The 16,631-nt window shown below is 49.7% G+C and overlaps 1 protein-coding gene across 4 annotated transcripts in view; it reads left to right on the top strand.

Annotated features, from left to right (window-relative positions):
• Positions 1-16,631, top strand: part of LOC108941935 (dedicator of cytokinesis protein 3-like) — a 48,794-nt gene that overhangs the window by 19,413 nt on the left and 12,750 nt on the right. For all 4 annotated transcript variants that reach the window (XM_018764864.2, XM_018764863.2, XM_018764862.2 and 1 more), the window contains 19 exons: positions 272-313; positions 414-544; positions 1,438-1,519; positions 1,755-1,815; positions 2,073-2,220; positions 3,361-3,449; positions 8,054-8,179; positions 10,485-10,609; positions 10,900-11,062; positions 11,360-11,466; positions 11,688-11,859; positions 11,962-12,059; positions 12,317-12,400; positions 12,719-12,819; positions 13,305-13,386; positions 13,673-13,843; positions 15,374-15,566; positions 15,691-15,818; positions 16,206-16,352. In XM_018764864.2, the coding sequence (XP_018620380.1) occupies positions 272-313; positions 414-544; positions 1,438-1,519; positions 1,755-1,815; positions 2,073-2,220; positions 3,361-3,449; positions 8,054-8,179; positions 10,485-10,609; positions 10,900-11,062; positions 11,360-11,466; positions 11,688-11,859; positions 11,962-12,059; positions 12,317-12,400; positions 12,719-12,819; positions 13,305-13,386; positions 13,673-13,843; positions 15,374-15,566; positions 15,691-15,818; positions 16,206-16,352 (2,250 nt within the window). The remainder of the gene's footprint in view (positions 1-271; positions 314-413; positions 545-1,437; positions 1,520-1,754; positions 1,816-2,072; positions 2,221-3,360; positions 3,450-8,053; positions 8,180-10,484; positions 10,610-10,899; positions 11,063-11,359; positions 11,467-11,687; positions 11,860-11,961; positions 12,060-12,316; positions 12,401-12,718; positions 12,820-13,304; positions 13,387-13,672; positions 13,844-15,373; positions 15,567-15,690; positions 15,819-16,205; positions 16,353-16,631) is intronic.

Genomic DNA, 16,631 nt, shown 5'->3' with positions numbered 1-16,631 from the left:
TGATGCTGTACAGAGCTGCATGTGGTTATACTAAGAGGAGCAGAACCACTACAGGGACAAGTGTCTGCACTGTAAGGCTTGCCAGGTATCTCTTGCCAATGCCTGTAAGCACCTGTTCCACATACAAGTAGGGACGTATAGAGGAGAGTCTCATCCTGCTCCGCGGAGACCTCCCTCGGATCCTCTTCGGTCGGCTTGCCGTGGGAAGGTGTGTCATCCTAAAACCGCAGCACAGAAAATGACCCTTTTTCTCCGTCCTTGTACCGTTTAGCACCTCTCCAGTCGGCAGAGGGTCCAGCAAAGCACATCCCAGGTATGCGGCTTTAGGCATCTCCGACCGTGGTCACCAAATCATGTGATGGGTAAGCAAAGTGAGTCCACATGAGACATTTGGTCCACCACTGCGTTTCCAGGGCGACAGCGTGCGTGTGTCTGTCCCGCACCATCTTCTGGTCAGCCTGAAGAGCTTTACCCACAACACCATCAATGAGGACATTGACATTTTCTTCTCCCTGTACGACATCAGGGAGTGCAAGCAGCTCAGGTAGGGGGGGGGAGGGCGGGGGTTGGGATGGCAAGGTGCAGTTTAGATAGGTGGGGAGGAATGAGGAATGAGAATACTACCTGCATGATGGGAGAAGCTGAGTTGTTTCCGACGGTAATCTCTGTGGACTAAAGAAATAACGCAGAGCGCTGGAGAAGCTCGTATGTCGGCAAGATCTCAGGAAGAACAGCGAGGACGTGAAGCTGAATCGAGAGGATGAAAAGGAGGAGGATGGGGACATGTAGGTGTCAGGATGTCAAAACCAAAATCGGCACAGCCGAATAGTCGAATTGTCTGAGTAAATTAAAGACAGAAAATAAATAGATGGTTAAGAAAAGAACACAAAGAATCTCCCTGTTTCGTAATCACAACAGTATGACGCGTATTACTGATAAGAAGATGCAGTGCTGCTTTTTGTTTAGTGTTTATCTGTTAGTCGCTTGCCTCCGGCTATCTCACAGGCAAGGTCGCAATTAGAAGCATCATGGAACGTAAGCTCACGCGCGTCAGGCTTCGGTGCCTGCGAAAATGGCAAACGCAGCTGTCCGCTAGTAGCTTTGTTCAACGCCACGGTGTTCAGGAGGCTTTGACAAATTAGCAGGCGGCACCGGAAACCCGGAGTCAAGTCTGCGCTCAGCTTTCAGGTCCTTTCAGTCAGTTGCCTACTTTAAGCATAATGTTTTAGGAACTTTCCAGAATAGAGAAGAGTGAGACCCCAGGCGGCATTACTACGTACGCGTAGTTATGCTTGCGAGCGGTTGAGCTGGAGTAGGACAACGAGAAGACATTATTACGGCTTTAAGCGGCATCGAGGAAGGCCTTGCGGGTGAAGGCGGAGCTTGACGTGCTTGGTATTGCATGCGCCTTTCAGTTTTCTGTTTTCGTCTCTTCAGCGAGAGATTCATGGTGAGGCTGAACAAGAGCGGGGGCCCAAAGAACCTGGAGAAGGCTGATCGTCTGTGCACGCTTTTTATGGTAATGCACATAAGTAATGCATGTGTGCATTCATACTGTCTGTACAAGCGCACGTTGCGCAATTACATCAGTCTATGAAATTACGAAACAGTCACTGTTCGAGACAACCATGGATTTGTAAGTCATAAAAGTAGGCTTAGGATGAACTACCAATAATAAAATAATAGTGTGGGAACTTAACCGTTGGTGACGTTCCATTCATGCATAACAAAGACATTCTTCCTTCGCTCCTCAGGACTTGAGCAGTAAGGACCTGAAGAAGGATCTTTATATAGTGGCGCACATTATAAGAAATGGTAAGATACTTTTGGTGAATATCTTACTCCTCTCTTCTTCATCGTACCTGAGATTTCTTCAGCACGCACGGAGCGTCGGTTGTCTGTCAAGTGGATATTAGCCTTGGGTTCATGTGAGCGTGCCTACAACATCTAGGTGTTATATATGTACATAGGCCCAGCGTACGGGTTTCTAATCTGTAAATGCGGGATGAAATAAAATGATGCCGGTATAAGACGAACGAAAGAAGGGAGAAGGTCTGGATACGCCGCTGCAGGTCGCATGCTGCTGAATGACTCGAGGAAGGGCCCGGCGCAGGGACAGTACCGGCGTCCTCATGGCTGCGCCGTGCTAGCCCTCAGCGAGGTACTGCACGCCATCTCCGAGCTCAAGGAGGAGAAGGAGTTCGTCCTCAAGGTTTACACGTACGTCATTTCTCTCACATCATTTTGCATGCTACGTATGGCTCTCGTTCAAAACGGTTCTTCGGGCACATAGCATCATCGTTGCGGTTTGTTCGGTAGGTCTTTCTCATATTAGAGTCAACAACGGTAGAAGGAGTTTACACACCAACGGCCATATTTGGCCTCAATCACCGAGTCACACTAGCCAAGTGTCACCTAGATTGAAATAGTTACAGCGAGACTTCCTAAACACGAGATCAGGGGTCTTTTGTAGTTCAGGTTATTTTTAGAAAGCCCATTATAAAGCCTAAATCTATGAAAGATGAAGAAAAAGTACTGCCATTTCCGATCAATGAGCTGCATTATAGCCATAGTAGAAGTGATTTGAAAAACAGTGCTTCTTCGAGACATCGAACAAAGGGAGGAGGAGGGAGAATCACCGCAGCGGTTTGTCGGGCAGTGCGGTTGATTGATGGTTCAATAGCCGTGCCAGGGCATGGCAACAGATGTGCACCCCTCTCCGGAGCGATCCCTTCGCGAACACCTGAGCGGTAAAGTTCCCGAACGCTCCCAAAAATGCGACACGGCTTTTAAGTTCCGCCAGGGGACGGTTAAAGAAAGCGCAGCCACTTCTGTCGCGATTACTTTGGAAACAGTACATCCTGAAGAGAATGGGTTAATGAGGGTAACCGTACAACGTGTTCAGTCTTGAAGAAGTCTGGGAGTATATTGTAGGTCTCTCTCCATGAGGACTGCAGCCCTGAAACGATCATGATGATGCTGGCGGTTCCTACTCGTGACGCTGAGTGCGATTCAGAGATAATAATTAAAGGCATGAGTACAAACGGAGACGTCCCTCACAGAAGCATAGAAATTTACCGTGTTCCGGTCATGCTGACTCTGAGTTAATATTTACCGCACCGATGCCTGTGACTATTGTTGTAAATGTGGATATCATCTTTTATGGTGACAGTTACAGTGTTGAGCTCAACATTTATTTTATTGAGTAACACCAAGCATCCGGAGTTCTGTGAACTCATGTGCGAAGCTCTAAAGAGCGTCACATTTAATGCATTTAAAAGCTTTTTGAATTATAGCCATATCTCCTCCTGCATTATGTTGCTGTGGCGTGCGAAAGCCTTTTGCATTTTGTTCTTGCAGATGTACCAATGAAAGCGAGTGGCACCAGATCCACGAGAGCATCCTCCGCAAGTCGAGCATAAAATCCACAGCCCCCTGCAGCAGCCATGGTATGGCCTGCTGCCCGCGTAGTCTCTGTGCGGAGGTGACCCTTGCCCTTCGTCCCGTCACCGTGCCGCCCTGTCACTGACCAGGGTTAGGGTGAATTCCCATATAGTGACACGTCAAGAAATGGGAAGCACATTTCACTGCAGATGCACCCATGATGGGCAGCCCAGGGCTGAATTTTGCATCCGATTCTCCTTACGCTTCTCTTTTTATGTCAGCTCTTTTTGTGTCATATCTTGTGATAAATTACACACACACATTGACCGAAACCGCTCGTCCCAAGCGGGGTCGCGGCGAACCGGAGCCTAACCCGGCAACATAAGGCGCAAGGCTGAAAGGAGAGGGGACGCACCAGGACGGAACGCCAGTCCATCGCAAGGCAGCCCAAGCGGGACTCGAACCCCAGACCCACCAGAGAGCAGGACCCAGCCAAACCCGCTGCACCACCGCACCCCCTTGTGATAAATTAAAATTATGGCTTTCTATGACGTTTTGATAAATTTACTTTTATTTACTTTCAGAAAACTTTGAATCTGGTCCTGCGTTTAATTGTGAGAGTTGGCTATTCTTAACCATCTCATACTCTTTCAGCACACACGTTGTTTTCTGAGGTTTTTTTCTGCCGAATGCAGCCCTCTATACTGTTGGGTTCTACTTTTTGGTGGGATGCCTCGTGTTTTTGTCTATCCATCCATCCATCTTCCTCCGCTTTTATCCGGGGCCGGGTCGCGGGGGCAGCAGTCCGAGCAGAGTACTCCAGACCTCCCTCTCCCCGCACACCTCCTCCAGTTCCTCTGGGGGAACCCCAAGGCGTTCCCAGGCCAGCCGGGAGACATAGTCTCTCCAACGTGTCCTGGGTCTGCCCCGAGGCCTCCTCCCAGTGGGACAAGCCCGGAGCACCTCCCCAGGGAGGCGTCCAGGAGGCATCCGGAACAGATGCCCGAGCCACCTCAACTGGCTCCTCTCGATGCGGAGGAGCAGCGGCTCTACTCCGAGCTCCTCCCGGGTGACTGCGCTCCTCACCCTATCCCTAAGGGTGCGCCCAGCCACTCTACGGAGGAAACTCATTTCTGCCGCTTGTATCCGCGATCTCATTCTTTCGGTCATGATCCAGAGTTCATGACCATAGGTGAGGGTAGGAACGTAGATCGACCGGTAAATTGAGAGCTTCGCCTTACGACTCAGCTCCCTCTTCACCACAACAGACCGGTACAATGACCGCATTACTGCAGACGCCGCACCGATCCGTCTGTCGACCTGCCGCTCCATTTTTCCCTCACTCGTGAACAAGACCCCAAGATACTTAAACTCCTCCACTTGAGGGAGCAACTCCCCCCTAACCCGGAGGGAGCAATCCACCTTTTTCCGACTGAGAACCATGGCCTCGGATTTGGAGGTGCTGATTCTCATCCCCGCCGCTTCGCACTCGGCTGCAAACCTCCCCAGTGCACGCTGCAAGTCTTGACTTGATGAAGCCAACAGGACCACATCGTCCGCAAAAAGCAGAGACGAGATCTCGCGGCCACCAAAACAGACACCCTCCGTTCCCTGACTGCGCCTAGAAATTCTGTCCATAAAAATAATGAACAGAATCGGTGACAAAGGGCAGCCCTGGCGGAGTCCAACATGCACCGGGAACAGGTCTGACTTACTGCCGGCAATGCGAACCAAGCTCCTGCTCCGGTCATACAGGGAACGAACAGCCCGTAGCAACGAGCCCCGAACCCCATAATCCCGAAGCACCCCCCACAGGATGCCACGAGGGACACGGTCGAATGCCTTCTCCAGGTCCACAAAACACATATGGACTGGTTGGGCAAACTCCCACGAACCCTCCAACACCCTAGTGAGGGTATAGAGCTGGTCCAGTGTTCCACGGCCAGGGCGAAAACCGCATTGCTCCTCCTGAATCCGAGGTTCGACTATCGGTCGGATTCTCCTTTCCAGTACCCTGGCATAGACTTTCCCAGGGAGGCTAAGGAGTGTGATCCCCCTGTAGTTGGAACACAATCTCCGGTCCCCCTTCTTAAAAAGAGGGACCACCACCCCGGTCTGCCAGTCCAGAGGCACCGTTCCCGAACTCCACGCGATGCTGCAGAGGCGTGTCAGCCAAGACAGCCCCACAACATCCAGAGACTTGAGAAACTCGGGGCGGATCTCATCCACCCCCGGAGCCTTGCCACCGAGGAGTTTTTTGACTACCTCAGCAACTTCAGCCAGGGTAATGGACGAGTCCCCCTCCGAGTCCCCAGCCTCAGCTTCCTCTACGGAAGGCGTGTCGGAGGGATTGAGGAGATCCTCAAAGTACTCCTTCCACCGCCCGAGAACATCCTCAGCTGAGGTCAGCAGCGCACCACTTCCACTGTAAACAGTGTTCGTGGAACACCGCTTCCCCCCTCTGAGTCGCCGGACGGTTTGCCAGAATCTCTTTGAGGCCGACCGAAAGTCTTCCTCCATGGCCTCACCGAACTCCTCCCAAGCCCGAGTTTTTGCCGCGGCGACTGCCAGAGCCGCGCTCCGTTTGGCCCGTCGGTACCCGTCAGCTGCTTCAGGAGTCCCATGAGCCAGCCAGGCCCGATAGAACTCCTTCTTCAGCTTGACGGCATCCCTTACTTCCGGTGTCCACCACCGTGTTCGGGGATTGCCGCCGCGACAGGCACCGGAGACCTTATGGCCGCAGCTCCGAACAGCCGCACCGACAATGGAGGAGCGGAACATAGTCCATTCAGACTCAATGTCCCCCACCTCCCTCGGGACCTGGTTGAAGCTCTGTCGGAGGTGGGAGTTGAAGACCTCTCTGACAGGGGCCTCCGCCAAACGTTCCCAACAGACCCTCACTATGCGTTTGGGCCTGCCAGGTCTGTCCAGCTTTTTCCCCCGCCATCGAATCCAACTCACCACCAGGTGGTGATCAGTTGACAGCTCAGCCCCTCTCTTCACCCGAGTGTCCAAGACATATGGCCGAAGGTCAGAAGAAACGACTACAAAGTCGATCATCGACCTCCGACCTAGGGTGTCCTGGTGCCAAGTGCACTGGTGGACACCCTTATGCATGAACATGGTGTTCGTTATGGCTAAACCGCGACTAGCACAGAAATCCAATAACAACTCACCGCTCGGGTTCAGATCAGGGAGGCCGTTCCTCCCAATCACGCCCCTCCAGGTATCACTGTCGCTGCCCACGTGGGCGTTAAAGTCCCCCAGTAGAACGACAGAGTCCCCAGTGGGAGCGCTTTCCAGCACGCCCCCCAGGCACTCTAAAAAGGCCGGGTACTCTACACTGCCGCTAGGCGCATAAGCACAAACGACAGTGAGAGACCGTTCCCTGACCCGAAGGCGTAGGGAGATGACCCTCTCATTCACCGGGGTAGACTCCAACACATGGCGGCTGAACTGGGGGGCTATTAATAAGCCCACACCAGCCCGCCGCCTCTCACCTTGGGCAACGCCAGAATAGTGGAGAGTCCACCCTCGATCGAGTAGAGTGGTTCCAGAACCCAAGCTGTGAGTGGAAGTGAGCCCGACTATATCTAGACGGTATCTCTCAACTTCCCGCACCAGCTCAGGCTCCTTCCCCGCCAGTGAGGTGACATTCCAAGTCCCAAAAACCAGAGTTGGCGCCCGAGGTTCGGGTCGGCCGGGCACTCGGCCCCGACCACCGCCCAAATCACAACGCACCGGCCCCTTATGGTTTCTCCGGCAGGTGGTGAGCCCACCGAAGAGCGGCTCCACGTTGTGGCTTCGGGCTGAGCCCGGCCAGGCCCCGTAGGCATAGACCTGGCCACCAGGCGCTCGCATGCGAGCCCCCCCCCCAGGCCTGGCTCCAGGGTGGGGCCCCGGTGACCCCATACCGGGCGGGGTAAACGGACGCCTTGATTTTTTTGTCATAAGGGGTTTTTGAACCGCGCTTTGTCTCGTCTGTCATCCAGGACCTGTCTGCCATGGGAGACCCTACCAGGGGCATGTAGCCCCAGACAACATAGCTCCTGGACTCATTCAGGCACTCAAACCCCTCCACCACGATAAGGTGGCGGTTCACGGTGTTTTTGTCTACAACATTGCAAATATCTTCTCAGTGGTTATTTCCATAGGTCAGAGAAGTTCTCTCGCTAGACCAATGAAAAATTTATAGCACTTAAAATGTCCGTAGATCGGTTACCTTGACGTCTGAAGTTGTGAATTATTGACAAAGCCTCGGCATTAGAAGGTTCTGAAGGGAAAGGCGAAAAACGCTAACACTAGAGACCACTGCCTTCATCTAGCGTTTGTAGCACACAGGTGAATTCTTTAAAGATCCCTCAGTCAACAATGATAAACAATAGACTCATACATCCAGACTCTAAAAGAGTTTCTGGTGTCATCAATAACCACGATGGCCATTAACATCTTTGTCGATACTGTAAGCGAACCCCTGTTTTTTTTTTTTTTTTTTTTTTTTGAACTGTGGCTAATGATTCTGCCTCCCCTGAATCTTCTTTATTTCTTTCCTCTCGAGGAATCCTCCTTCACTTTTTTGAATCGGTCTCTATCCGCCATTCTTTTTATTTGTTTGCGTGGCAAGGAACACCTCAAATGTCACCGTGTCTTTTTCCAAAATTCCCGGCAGGTCTGATAATATCCCTCCAGTTCTTGCACGGAGACACGGAGCAGATTCGCAGGGAGCACCCGGGACTTTTCACCCGGGGTATTTCGGTCACTCGACAGCTGGGCTTCCCGGAGGTCGTCATTCCAGGTACACGCACAGGGGGTGTACGGAGACTACGGCCACGGTATGTGGGAAGTGTTACTACTGTAGAGGAAACAGTTTCCTAGAGAAAGCAAGACCGGGTTGGCAATGATAGAATCAGCAGCTGAACACTGATACGTGGCTCCATTGTGTAGCTCTTGGTGCATGCGCTTCGGATAAAGCTTAGCGCTCAGCAACATTTACATTGTACGTGACAAACGGAAATCAGGAAAAATCAAGCATCAGTCAGGTCTCTGTCAGATAACAGAACTTTTATTGTATTATAAAATTATCCATAATACCGACCATTTTAACAATGCCTTTGCTTAGATTTTTTTTTCGATTTTACGGTCACTTTTATACTGTGGTTCAGCTTAAAGCTGTGAAGCACCACCTTTATGTGAATGTGATGCACTTGGCAGGAAACTGAGCTGAGAGCACAGTGCTGATGCAGGGGTCATTCATCACTGCAACATGCTCTACGGAACAAGATCGTACCGGACCGATAATCATTCGGCACAGAGGCCGTCAGACGGGCACAGAATAGATATTTTGTGTTGCTATCAAAATTCAGACGGCCACAGTGTGATTGTCAGTATAGCAGACACATGATTTTATTTGATCTTTATGCAACCAATCAGTATTCATGTGCTAAAACAAGCAGCAAAGGCAGCAGATCTGCTGTTCTTTTGTATATATTAAAGGCGTCCACAGGTTTTCAGAAGGCTGGGTAAATAGGTGCTGAGTACCAACTGATGTACTTGTCCGGCGCATGTGTGAAATGCAGTCTTTCAGATTCCTGACACATGACTTTAGGGAGCTTGTCTCCATTTATTACCAAGTTGTTAAGACAAGCCTGCGCGATGCAGCGCGTACAAGTCACGCAGCTGAATAAAGACTTGAAGCTAAGCGGTGATTTATTCCGAAACCGCGCAGGTGAGAACGATCTTTTTCTGTTTCTCGGCTGGTATCGTGCTGAGAAAACACACGAGCACCTGCGGACAAACGTGTCCTCCAGCAGCCTGGCATTCGCGAGTTCTGTTGTTGCAATGCGGAGTGAATGTTTCGGATTCACGTTAGCGCAGGAAGCCTGTTAGCGCTGCGGCCGACTCCCCGTAGGATTCATTTGCGCCGATGAAATATTTAACGTACCAAAGGAAAGTAACCGAAGGACACTAAACATCATTTTGGTTATACCGCACGAGAGCTGTGTTGCGTAAAATATGGTATCTACACGTGTTGCGTAACATCCATGCAAAGTTTGCCGCGTACATGTTGTGAAAAGTTGCTTTTTTTTCTCTCCCAGACAAAGAGGAACCTGTAAGGGAAGAAATGATCAAACCGCAATGGCCGTGACCGCAAGCGCTGAAAGGGAGCTCGTGGAGCGCAGTGCAGCGGCGCTCGCTTTTGTTGATCGGTCAGAACAGCATCCGCGAGGGATGTGACTTCAGCTGGCCGGAGCTCAATTAGCAGCTCCCGAGCCAGTGAAGGAGGGAGGAAGAGTGGGATGCGGTTGCAGAAGGAGGGTAGGGGGCCGGCAGCTGGCGGACTCTAGCCCGTGTAGGCCTGCTGCGTGCTCGCTGCGCGCAGAGCCGAGGACTGCGAGTACCAGCAGTATACGTACTGTGGTTACATAATGCGTAAACCAGACCCTTCGCCCACTACACGTCTGGGAAGCCTGGCATACTGGAATATTATTCATCTTATCTTGCTGAGACGTAGCTGTCTCGTATAAATTGTTGCATTTTGCCTAAACGGGAATCTGAACGCTAACACGGCATACAGGGGCAAATACTACGAATAAGCACGGAGAGCGAAGGCAATTTCAAGGGCGCGCTGTCACGTCCACGCCCACGGCGCAAGCAGCAACACCTGACTCCGCGCTAACTCGCGAGTAATCGCTCGCCGCATAAAGACCCTCTTCAGCTCCCGTACCCCTGCGGAATCTCGTCAGGGACAGCCGCCCTTTCCCGTGACCCTTCGTGCGCAAGCATCGCTAACTCTTCGTTCGCGGCCTCCGGTTTTCTCGACCCTTCGCTCCGTTTCCCGACCGCGTCCACAGATCCTCGTGCCTGTCCCGTTCGCCTGTCCCCGACACCGAAAACTCGCCTCATCCCTCATCTCCTGACAAACGACGCCGCGCTTGGGTTCGGCCGTCCCGGCTCCCCGTGTTCCGCGTGACGCGCGCGTTTCAAAATCGGCTTTAATTCTAGGGCGGGCTCTGTGGTTTCGGGGGTTTCGCTCAAGCGGGTGAAGCAGGCGGGTTTAAGTCTCGGGTTTGTGGCGAGGCTGCCCTTCGTTTGTCTTTCAGGTGACGTTCGCAATGACCTCTACCTTACCTTGGAACGAGGAGAGTTCGAGAAGGGAGGCAAGAGCGTTCAGAAGAATATCGAGATCACCATGTACGTGTTGTATGCAGATGGGCAGATTCTTAAAGTGAGTACACGCTTCCTTCGGTTCTCTCTGCCTCCTTTTCGAATTGCTCCCGAATATTATTACCGTCGATATTACTGCTTTGAGCGTGCCTGGTCTCTCTTGAAAGAACGGTGGTTTTCAGGTGTATTTTGCTGTTCATGCCTTTAATTGTCTGATGGCGCATTGCAAAGTGACAGGCTTTTTCTGTGTGACTCTGAGAAAGAAGCAGTGATTCATTATGAGGTGGGTTGGATGGGACTGGTTGACAGGCAGATAATGATAACATCCTGCATCCGTCTTCCCCTCTCCAGGACTGTATGAGCCTGGGTGCTGGGGAGCCCAGCGCCAGCGAATACCACTCTCTTGTATTCTACCACAACAATGCCCCCCGTTGGAGCGAAATGGTCAAGCTGTCCATTCCCCTCGATCGCTTCCGGGGCTCCCACCTGCGCTTCGAGCTACGCCACTGTTCCAGTGAGACGCCTCCTATAATTTCCTTTCCGCTCATCTGCATTTACCGGTTAAAAATCATGCGAAATAAATGAACTGTAAGGCTTAGTCAGATTCTACCAGCCGCTAAACATATATAAAATATAGACTGTTATTAGAAAATCGCACATCTACAGACGAGTAATTTTCTTCACTTCTTAAATACTGATTTCTCTCAAGAAAACAATCGCACGCGAAGGGAATAATGCTCATATTTATCGCGTCCGAATGGCATCTGCTGTCTGGATGTGTTACTCTGTGTTTCGCTTTGTTATCACGCAGCTAAAGACAGAGGGGAGAAGAAGCTCTTTGGTTTCGCCTTCACCCCTCTCATGCGGGAGGATGGAACCACGCTGGCGGATGAGAGCCACGAGCTCTACGTCTACAAAGTGAGGACGCCTAGTAGTTGCGTGCCAACATCAGATAAATAAAAATAAAAATTGGTGGCCATGTGAAAATGGTTTCCAGATTACCCTAGAGGAAAATGTGATACTCTGTGCTGTATTCCATGCGTTGGCTGTGCGTTGTATAATTACTAGGGATAAAATCAAGTTTTGCTGAATCTCGTTATTTTAGCAGCCCCTCGTAACTCAAGAGTTACCTTTTGCAGTGTGACGAGAACACCACGTTCAGCAACCACGCCCTCTACCTGGGCCTGCCTTGCTGTAAAGAGGACCTCAGCGCTTGCCCCGGCTCCACTGCCAGCCCCACCTTCCAGCGCAGCCCCAAGGAGTTGCTCTGGGTCTCCACGCAGCTGTGTTCCAGCAAGCTCACGCAGAACGGTAGCCTTGAGCGTGGCCCTTTTCGTAGACGCGTGCCGAAGCCTTCGGTGCCGCGACATGCTGTCCTCACTTTTTTTTTTTTTTTTTTTTTGTCGTTTCCAGTCGACGTGCTGGCCCTGCTGAACTGGAAATCCCACCCTGACCGAGTAATGGACATCCTGGGCAGGCTGCGCTATATCGGCGGAGAGGAAATCGTCAAGGTGAGAGGACTCGTGCAAAAAAGCAGAGGCCACGTTGTATTAGACCAGATAGTACTAGAACAGAAAGCGGCGGAGCTGAACTGAAGCCAGCCTTTATCCGCTCGGATTTCGAGATCGTTGCGTTTAGATCGAATGCGAAGCCCTCGAAGACGAGCCCTAAAATAAATGCAGGAACGCAACGGTGTATTTTTTTTTTTTTACAGCTCGAAATTTAAGATGACTTTAAAACGCGCTCTCTGTGCCGTTCTACCTTTCAGTTTTTGCAAAATATCCTGGACACGCTGTTCTCCATCCTGGAGGACAATACTGACAAATACGGCCCTTTGGTGTTTCAGTCGCTGGTAAGACCGAACGGAAAGAATGCTTGTTCTGAAGCTCAGCGCACAATATGAAAATGTGACTCATTAGCTTTTAGTGTAGTGAATCATCTCATGACTTTGATCAGTTGTTTTTTTTTACAGCTGCAATTATCCTTCCTGAGTAAACCAGAAACCAAGAGGCTGTGACATGCGTTCGTACGCGTGCTTGATTGAAAAGGCAGTGCTAATTTAGGGTTGCCAACAGATGGAGATTGGTTCTCACGCCATAGGGACTTAACTGCCTGTGCCTTAATCCCAGTCTGATATCCCTTCCTTGGGCCTGTCTGCCTGCTCTCCCAGGTTTTTGTCATCAACTTGCTGCGGGAAGGCAGGTTTTCTCACTTCCGCTCCATCACAGACACCTACATCCACAACCACTTCTCTGGAGCGCTGGCATATAAGTAAGCATCTCAGTCCTGATTAAAAAAAAAAAAAAAAAAAAAAAGGGAGCTGGAGAGGACTCTTAAGTTCATTTTCTCTTTTTTTTTTTTTTTTTTTTTTTTTTTTTGCTTTTTCTGACTTTTGGGTCAAGTTTTCCAATGCTGTATTGTACAAAAAAACATATTTCATTTAAGTAATTCAAGTAATTTCCTGGAAATGATTGTATTTACAGTTGTCCATGAAGTAATATGGCAATCTTATTGGTATTCTTGGTGAAAACATGATTGTTGATTTAATTTTATGGAAAACACAATCAGAATAGACATTTTTCCCGCTTTGCTCATACAACATAAGTTCTCCTCCTCTACATGCCAGTAAAATGTCACGTATTCGTTTAGCTTCTTTCTCCCCACTTCCTGAGAATCTCGTAGTGTCCAAAATTCCAGTTCCGCTGCTTTTCCTGTTGCCGTCGCGATTCCCTTTGTTCCTCCGATTCTCTGTGCAGGGAACTCATTCGCTGTCTGAAATGGTACATGGAGCGTTCGGCTGAGGTGACCAGACAGGACCACATTCAGGAGGCCATGAGGGTAAGGTTAGAAGATAAGATCAGGGCACGGCGAAACCGGGACTGGGTGGTCAAAATCTTATGATCAGCATGTGGTTCGGAGGCAGCGAGCGAATAGAAAGTGAGAAGATCCGGTCGGGGAGGCCGTGGATCGTACAGTTAGAGGTAGTTCTATTAATTTAGAATTTTGTCATGAAAGCATAACATCTGAATTGATTATGAGACTCATCATTTCGTTTTTGTTGTCTTGTTGAGGAACAAAACAGCCCTCTCCCCGTCTCATTGTTTCATCGCCCTCCCCACCGCAGGCTTTGGATTATTTGTTCAAGTTCATCGTCCAGTCCCGCACCCTGTACTCCCAGGCCACTTGTGGGATGGAGGAGGACCAGTTTCGGGCCAGCATCCAGGAGCTGTTCCAGTCCATCCGCTTTGTCTTGAGCCTGGATAGCCGCAGCTCGGAAAACCTAATATTCACGCAGGTCAGAGGCGTTCGCCAAACCCGGTACGGTCACAGTCAGTGTCACAAACACGGTCGGAGACGGGTGTGACTACAGGTAACCACACAGACGTTGTGAAAAAACACCCAACGCGTGAGAGCTCACCTTCTGACACAAATATTAGTATAGACATAAATGCTGACAGATACAGATATAAATGGAGATCGCAAAAAAAAAAAATAAATGAAGACCATCACAGATACAAACACGGAGAAGTCAGCGCAGAAGCAGGTATCGGGAGTATACAGTATCTGCGCTTTTTAATACCTGGATCTGTCCATAGCTGGTTTAGTTCCAAATCAAAAACATTTTAGTTAAGCTTCTTAATGATTTATGATCATTGAGCTACACCCCTGTGTAGTCACTATGCAACCTGTTACACGTTCACCTTCTTGCTCGTTTCTCCCACTCCCGTCAAGGTGCTTTAGACCACTTAGGAGTGGCCTGGGATCCGGTTCCACTCTTACTAGGCGTACGTAACCCGTGGGGTTTTGAACAGATACCCTGAAGCGTCTTAGTCGTGGTGTCGCATCCCAGCTATTCCTTCCCAGAGCTCATGCAGACAAGAGATGTGGAGTGCGATATACTGTCTTGTCCCTGTAGATACTAAAAGGTCTTGACAGCTGTGATTTAAGAAGCCCGGTTTCTGTGGAGTATTCATCTTGAGAAAGTATGAAGATTCGTGGGATATGCACAATCGCCCAGGAATCGCATTTTGTCGCTTTCTTGACCCGAATGGTCATTAGATAATTGGTTTAGGTTAGAAAACGAAATTAACTCCTTCTACTTTTCCCCTTGTCTGAATTTACTTTCCTTTGAAGGTTTCCAGCAAAATAAGTCTGATTCACATGCGCAGAATTGTATTGAATGATGGGTAATTATGTTTGACCTTAAAGTCATGTGAAGGAAGTTACTAGAAAAAAGTTCTTCTCTTTTGGCTCATACTTAAAAACAAATAAAGACAACACATTTTTTTTGAGATATATATATATATATATATATATATATATATTATATATATATATATATATATATATATATATATATATAAAAAAAGAATTGTTTTCAGCTTTTATTTAGCTGCTTTAATTTATTTTATTTTGTCTCCTTGCCCCTTTAATCCTTTATCCCCCTGGTATTTGTGGACAATTTCCCCTATCCATCTGCCTGCCACTCACCCACCACTGTGCCCTAGAGCCTCCAGTTTCCTCCTGGACAGCAAAGTGACTCCATTAGCTGTGTGCAGCCCTAGGGCTCTAGCTTTCATCTCAGTAAGTAACAGCGCCCCCCCCCCCACTAAGCAGAAGTTCCCAATCCAGCATCTTTGTTCTTTCGGTTTTCTACCTGCTTCACAGCCTTCCTTTTAAACAGCAAGAGTCAGCCATCAGAGGGAAAATCACAAGTTTCCCTAAACTCAAAAAAAAAAAAAACAAATTTAAAAAAATAAATAAATAAAGTGGAACTTCAACAGAAATGTCGAAATGACCGTTGCTGTTCCTTGTCGTGCCACAGGTGGCGCTGCTGAGCTCCTTGCCTGCCGTCTTTGACGAGCTGCTGCCCGTGTTCACGGTTCAGGAGGCAGCGGAGTTGGTGAGGGGCACTCTGAGCAGCATGCCCAGCACGGTGCACATGGGCCAGTCCATGGACGTAGTCAAGCTGCAGTCCATCGCTGGCACCGTGGACAGCCGTCTCTTCTCCTTTGCAGGTGAAGCTGCTGCCGGCGTACAGGCACTGGTTCTTCTTGGAAATTTTTACAGTCGCTGTTTTAATCATCGCGTCGTCTTCATTTACGCCACGTCCGTCTCTCTCTCTCTCTCTTCGTCTTTCAGAGTCTCGGAGGGTCCTGCTTCCCGTTGTCCTCCACCACATCCATCTCCACCTTCGCCAGCAGAGGGAGCTGCTCATTTGTTCTGGCATCCTCAGCAGCATCTTTTCCTTAATCAAAGCCAGCTCCTTGGTAACTGGCACGCGCACACAGAAATGCACATGTGGGCATTGATCAGTGGTGATAGTTAGATCTATGGTTAACTGGCTCTCAAAAAAGACATGCTTTTACGAAAAAACTGGAATCCTGGAAAAGTGTGACGAAAACAAAGGGACGGGCAACAAATCACACAAATGCCTTGGTGTTTTAAAGGCTTTTCGAATGATGAATCCGATTGGCCCCGATGAGGGTCCCTTTAATAAACTGTGATGAAGAAGAAAGGCTGGTACCCCCCTCATGTACCTTCGCTTCCCTCCCTTTCTTCCACATTCTCTCGAGCCGCCCATTTCTTCTATGCCTCCGCCTCTCTTTGCACCGATTTCCCTTTCTCATTCTCCGTCCTCTCTGTCTTTACCGCAGGAGACATCAGTGCAGGAGGAGGTGGAGATGATGGTTGAGAGTCTGCTTGATGTCCTCCTGCAGACATTGCAGGCCATCATGAGCAAGTCCCATTCCCCGGAGGCTTCTCGGGGGCAGCGCTGCCCGCAGTGTACGGCTGAGATCACCGTGAGTGTCCGTCAGGCGCTGTCCTAACCACTCCTGGTTCCCTCCTCAAAAGTCTGCCAATTGATACTAAGTGAAATTACACAGAGCTAAAACAATACTATTACTATTAAGTTCCAAAAACAAGCGTATTTGGACTTTTTAAGGGATCTTTAATAGATTTTTTAAACTGAACTCCATTTGTCAGTTTCAGACTTCGCATGAATCACACACGCTGTCTGCACCGCTTGTCCCATACGGGGTCGCGGGGAGCCGGAGCCTAACCCGGCAACACAGGGCGCA

This window comes from Scleropages formosus, chromosome 1, assembly GCF_900964775.1.
Source record: "Scleropages formosus chromosome 1, fSclFor1.1, whole genome shotgun sequence".
Taxonomy (NCBI): Eukaryota; Metazoa; Chordata; class Actinopteri; order Osteoglossiformes; family Osteoglossidae; genus Scleropages; species Scleropages formosus.
This window is presented reverse-complemented; position numbering and strand designations above follow the sequence as displayed.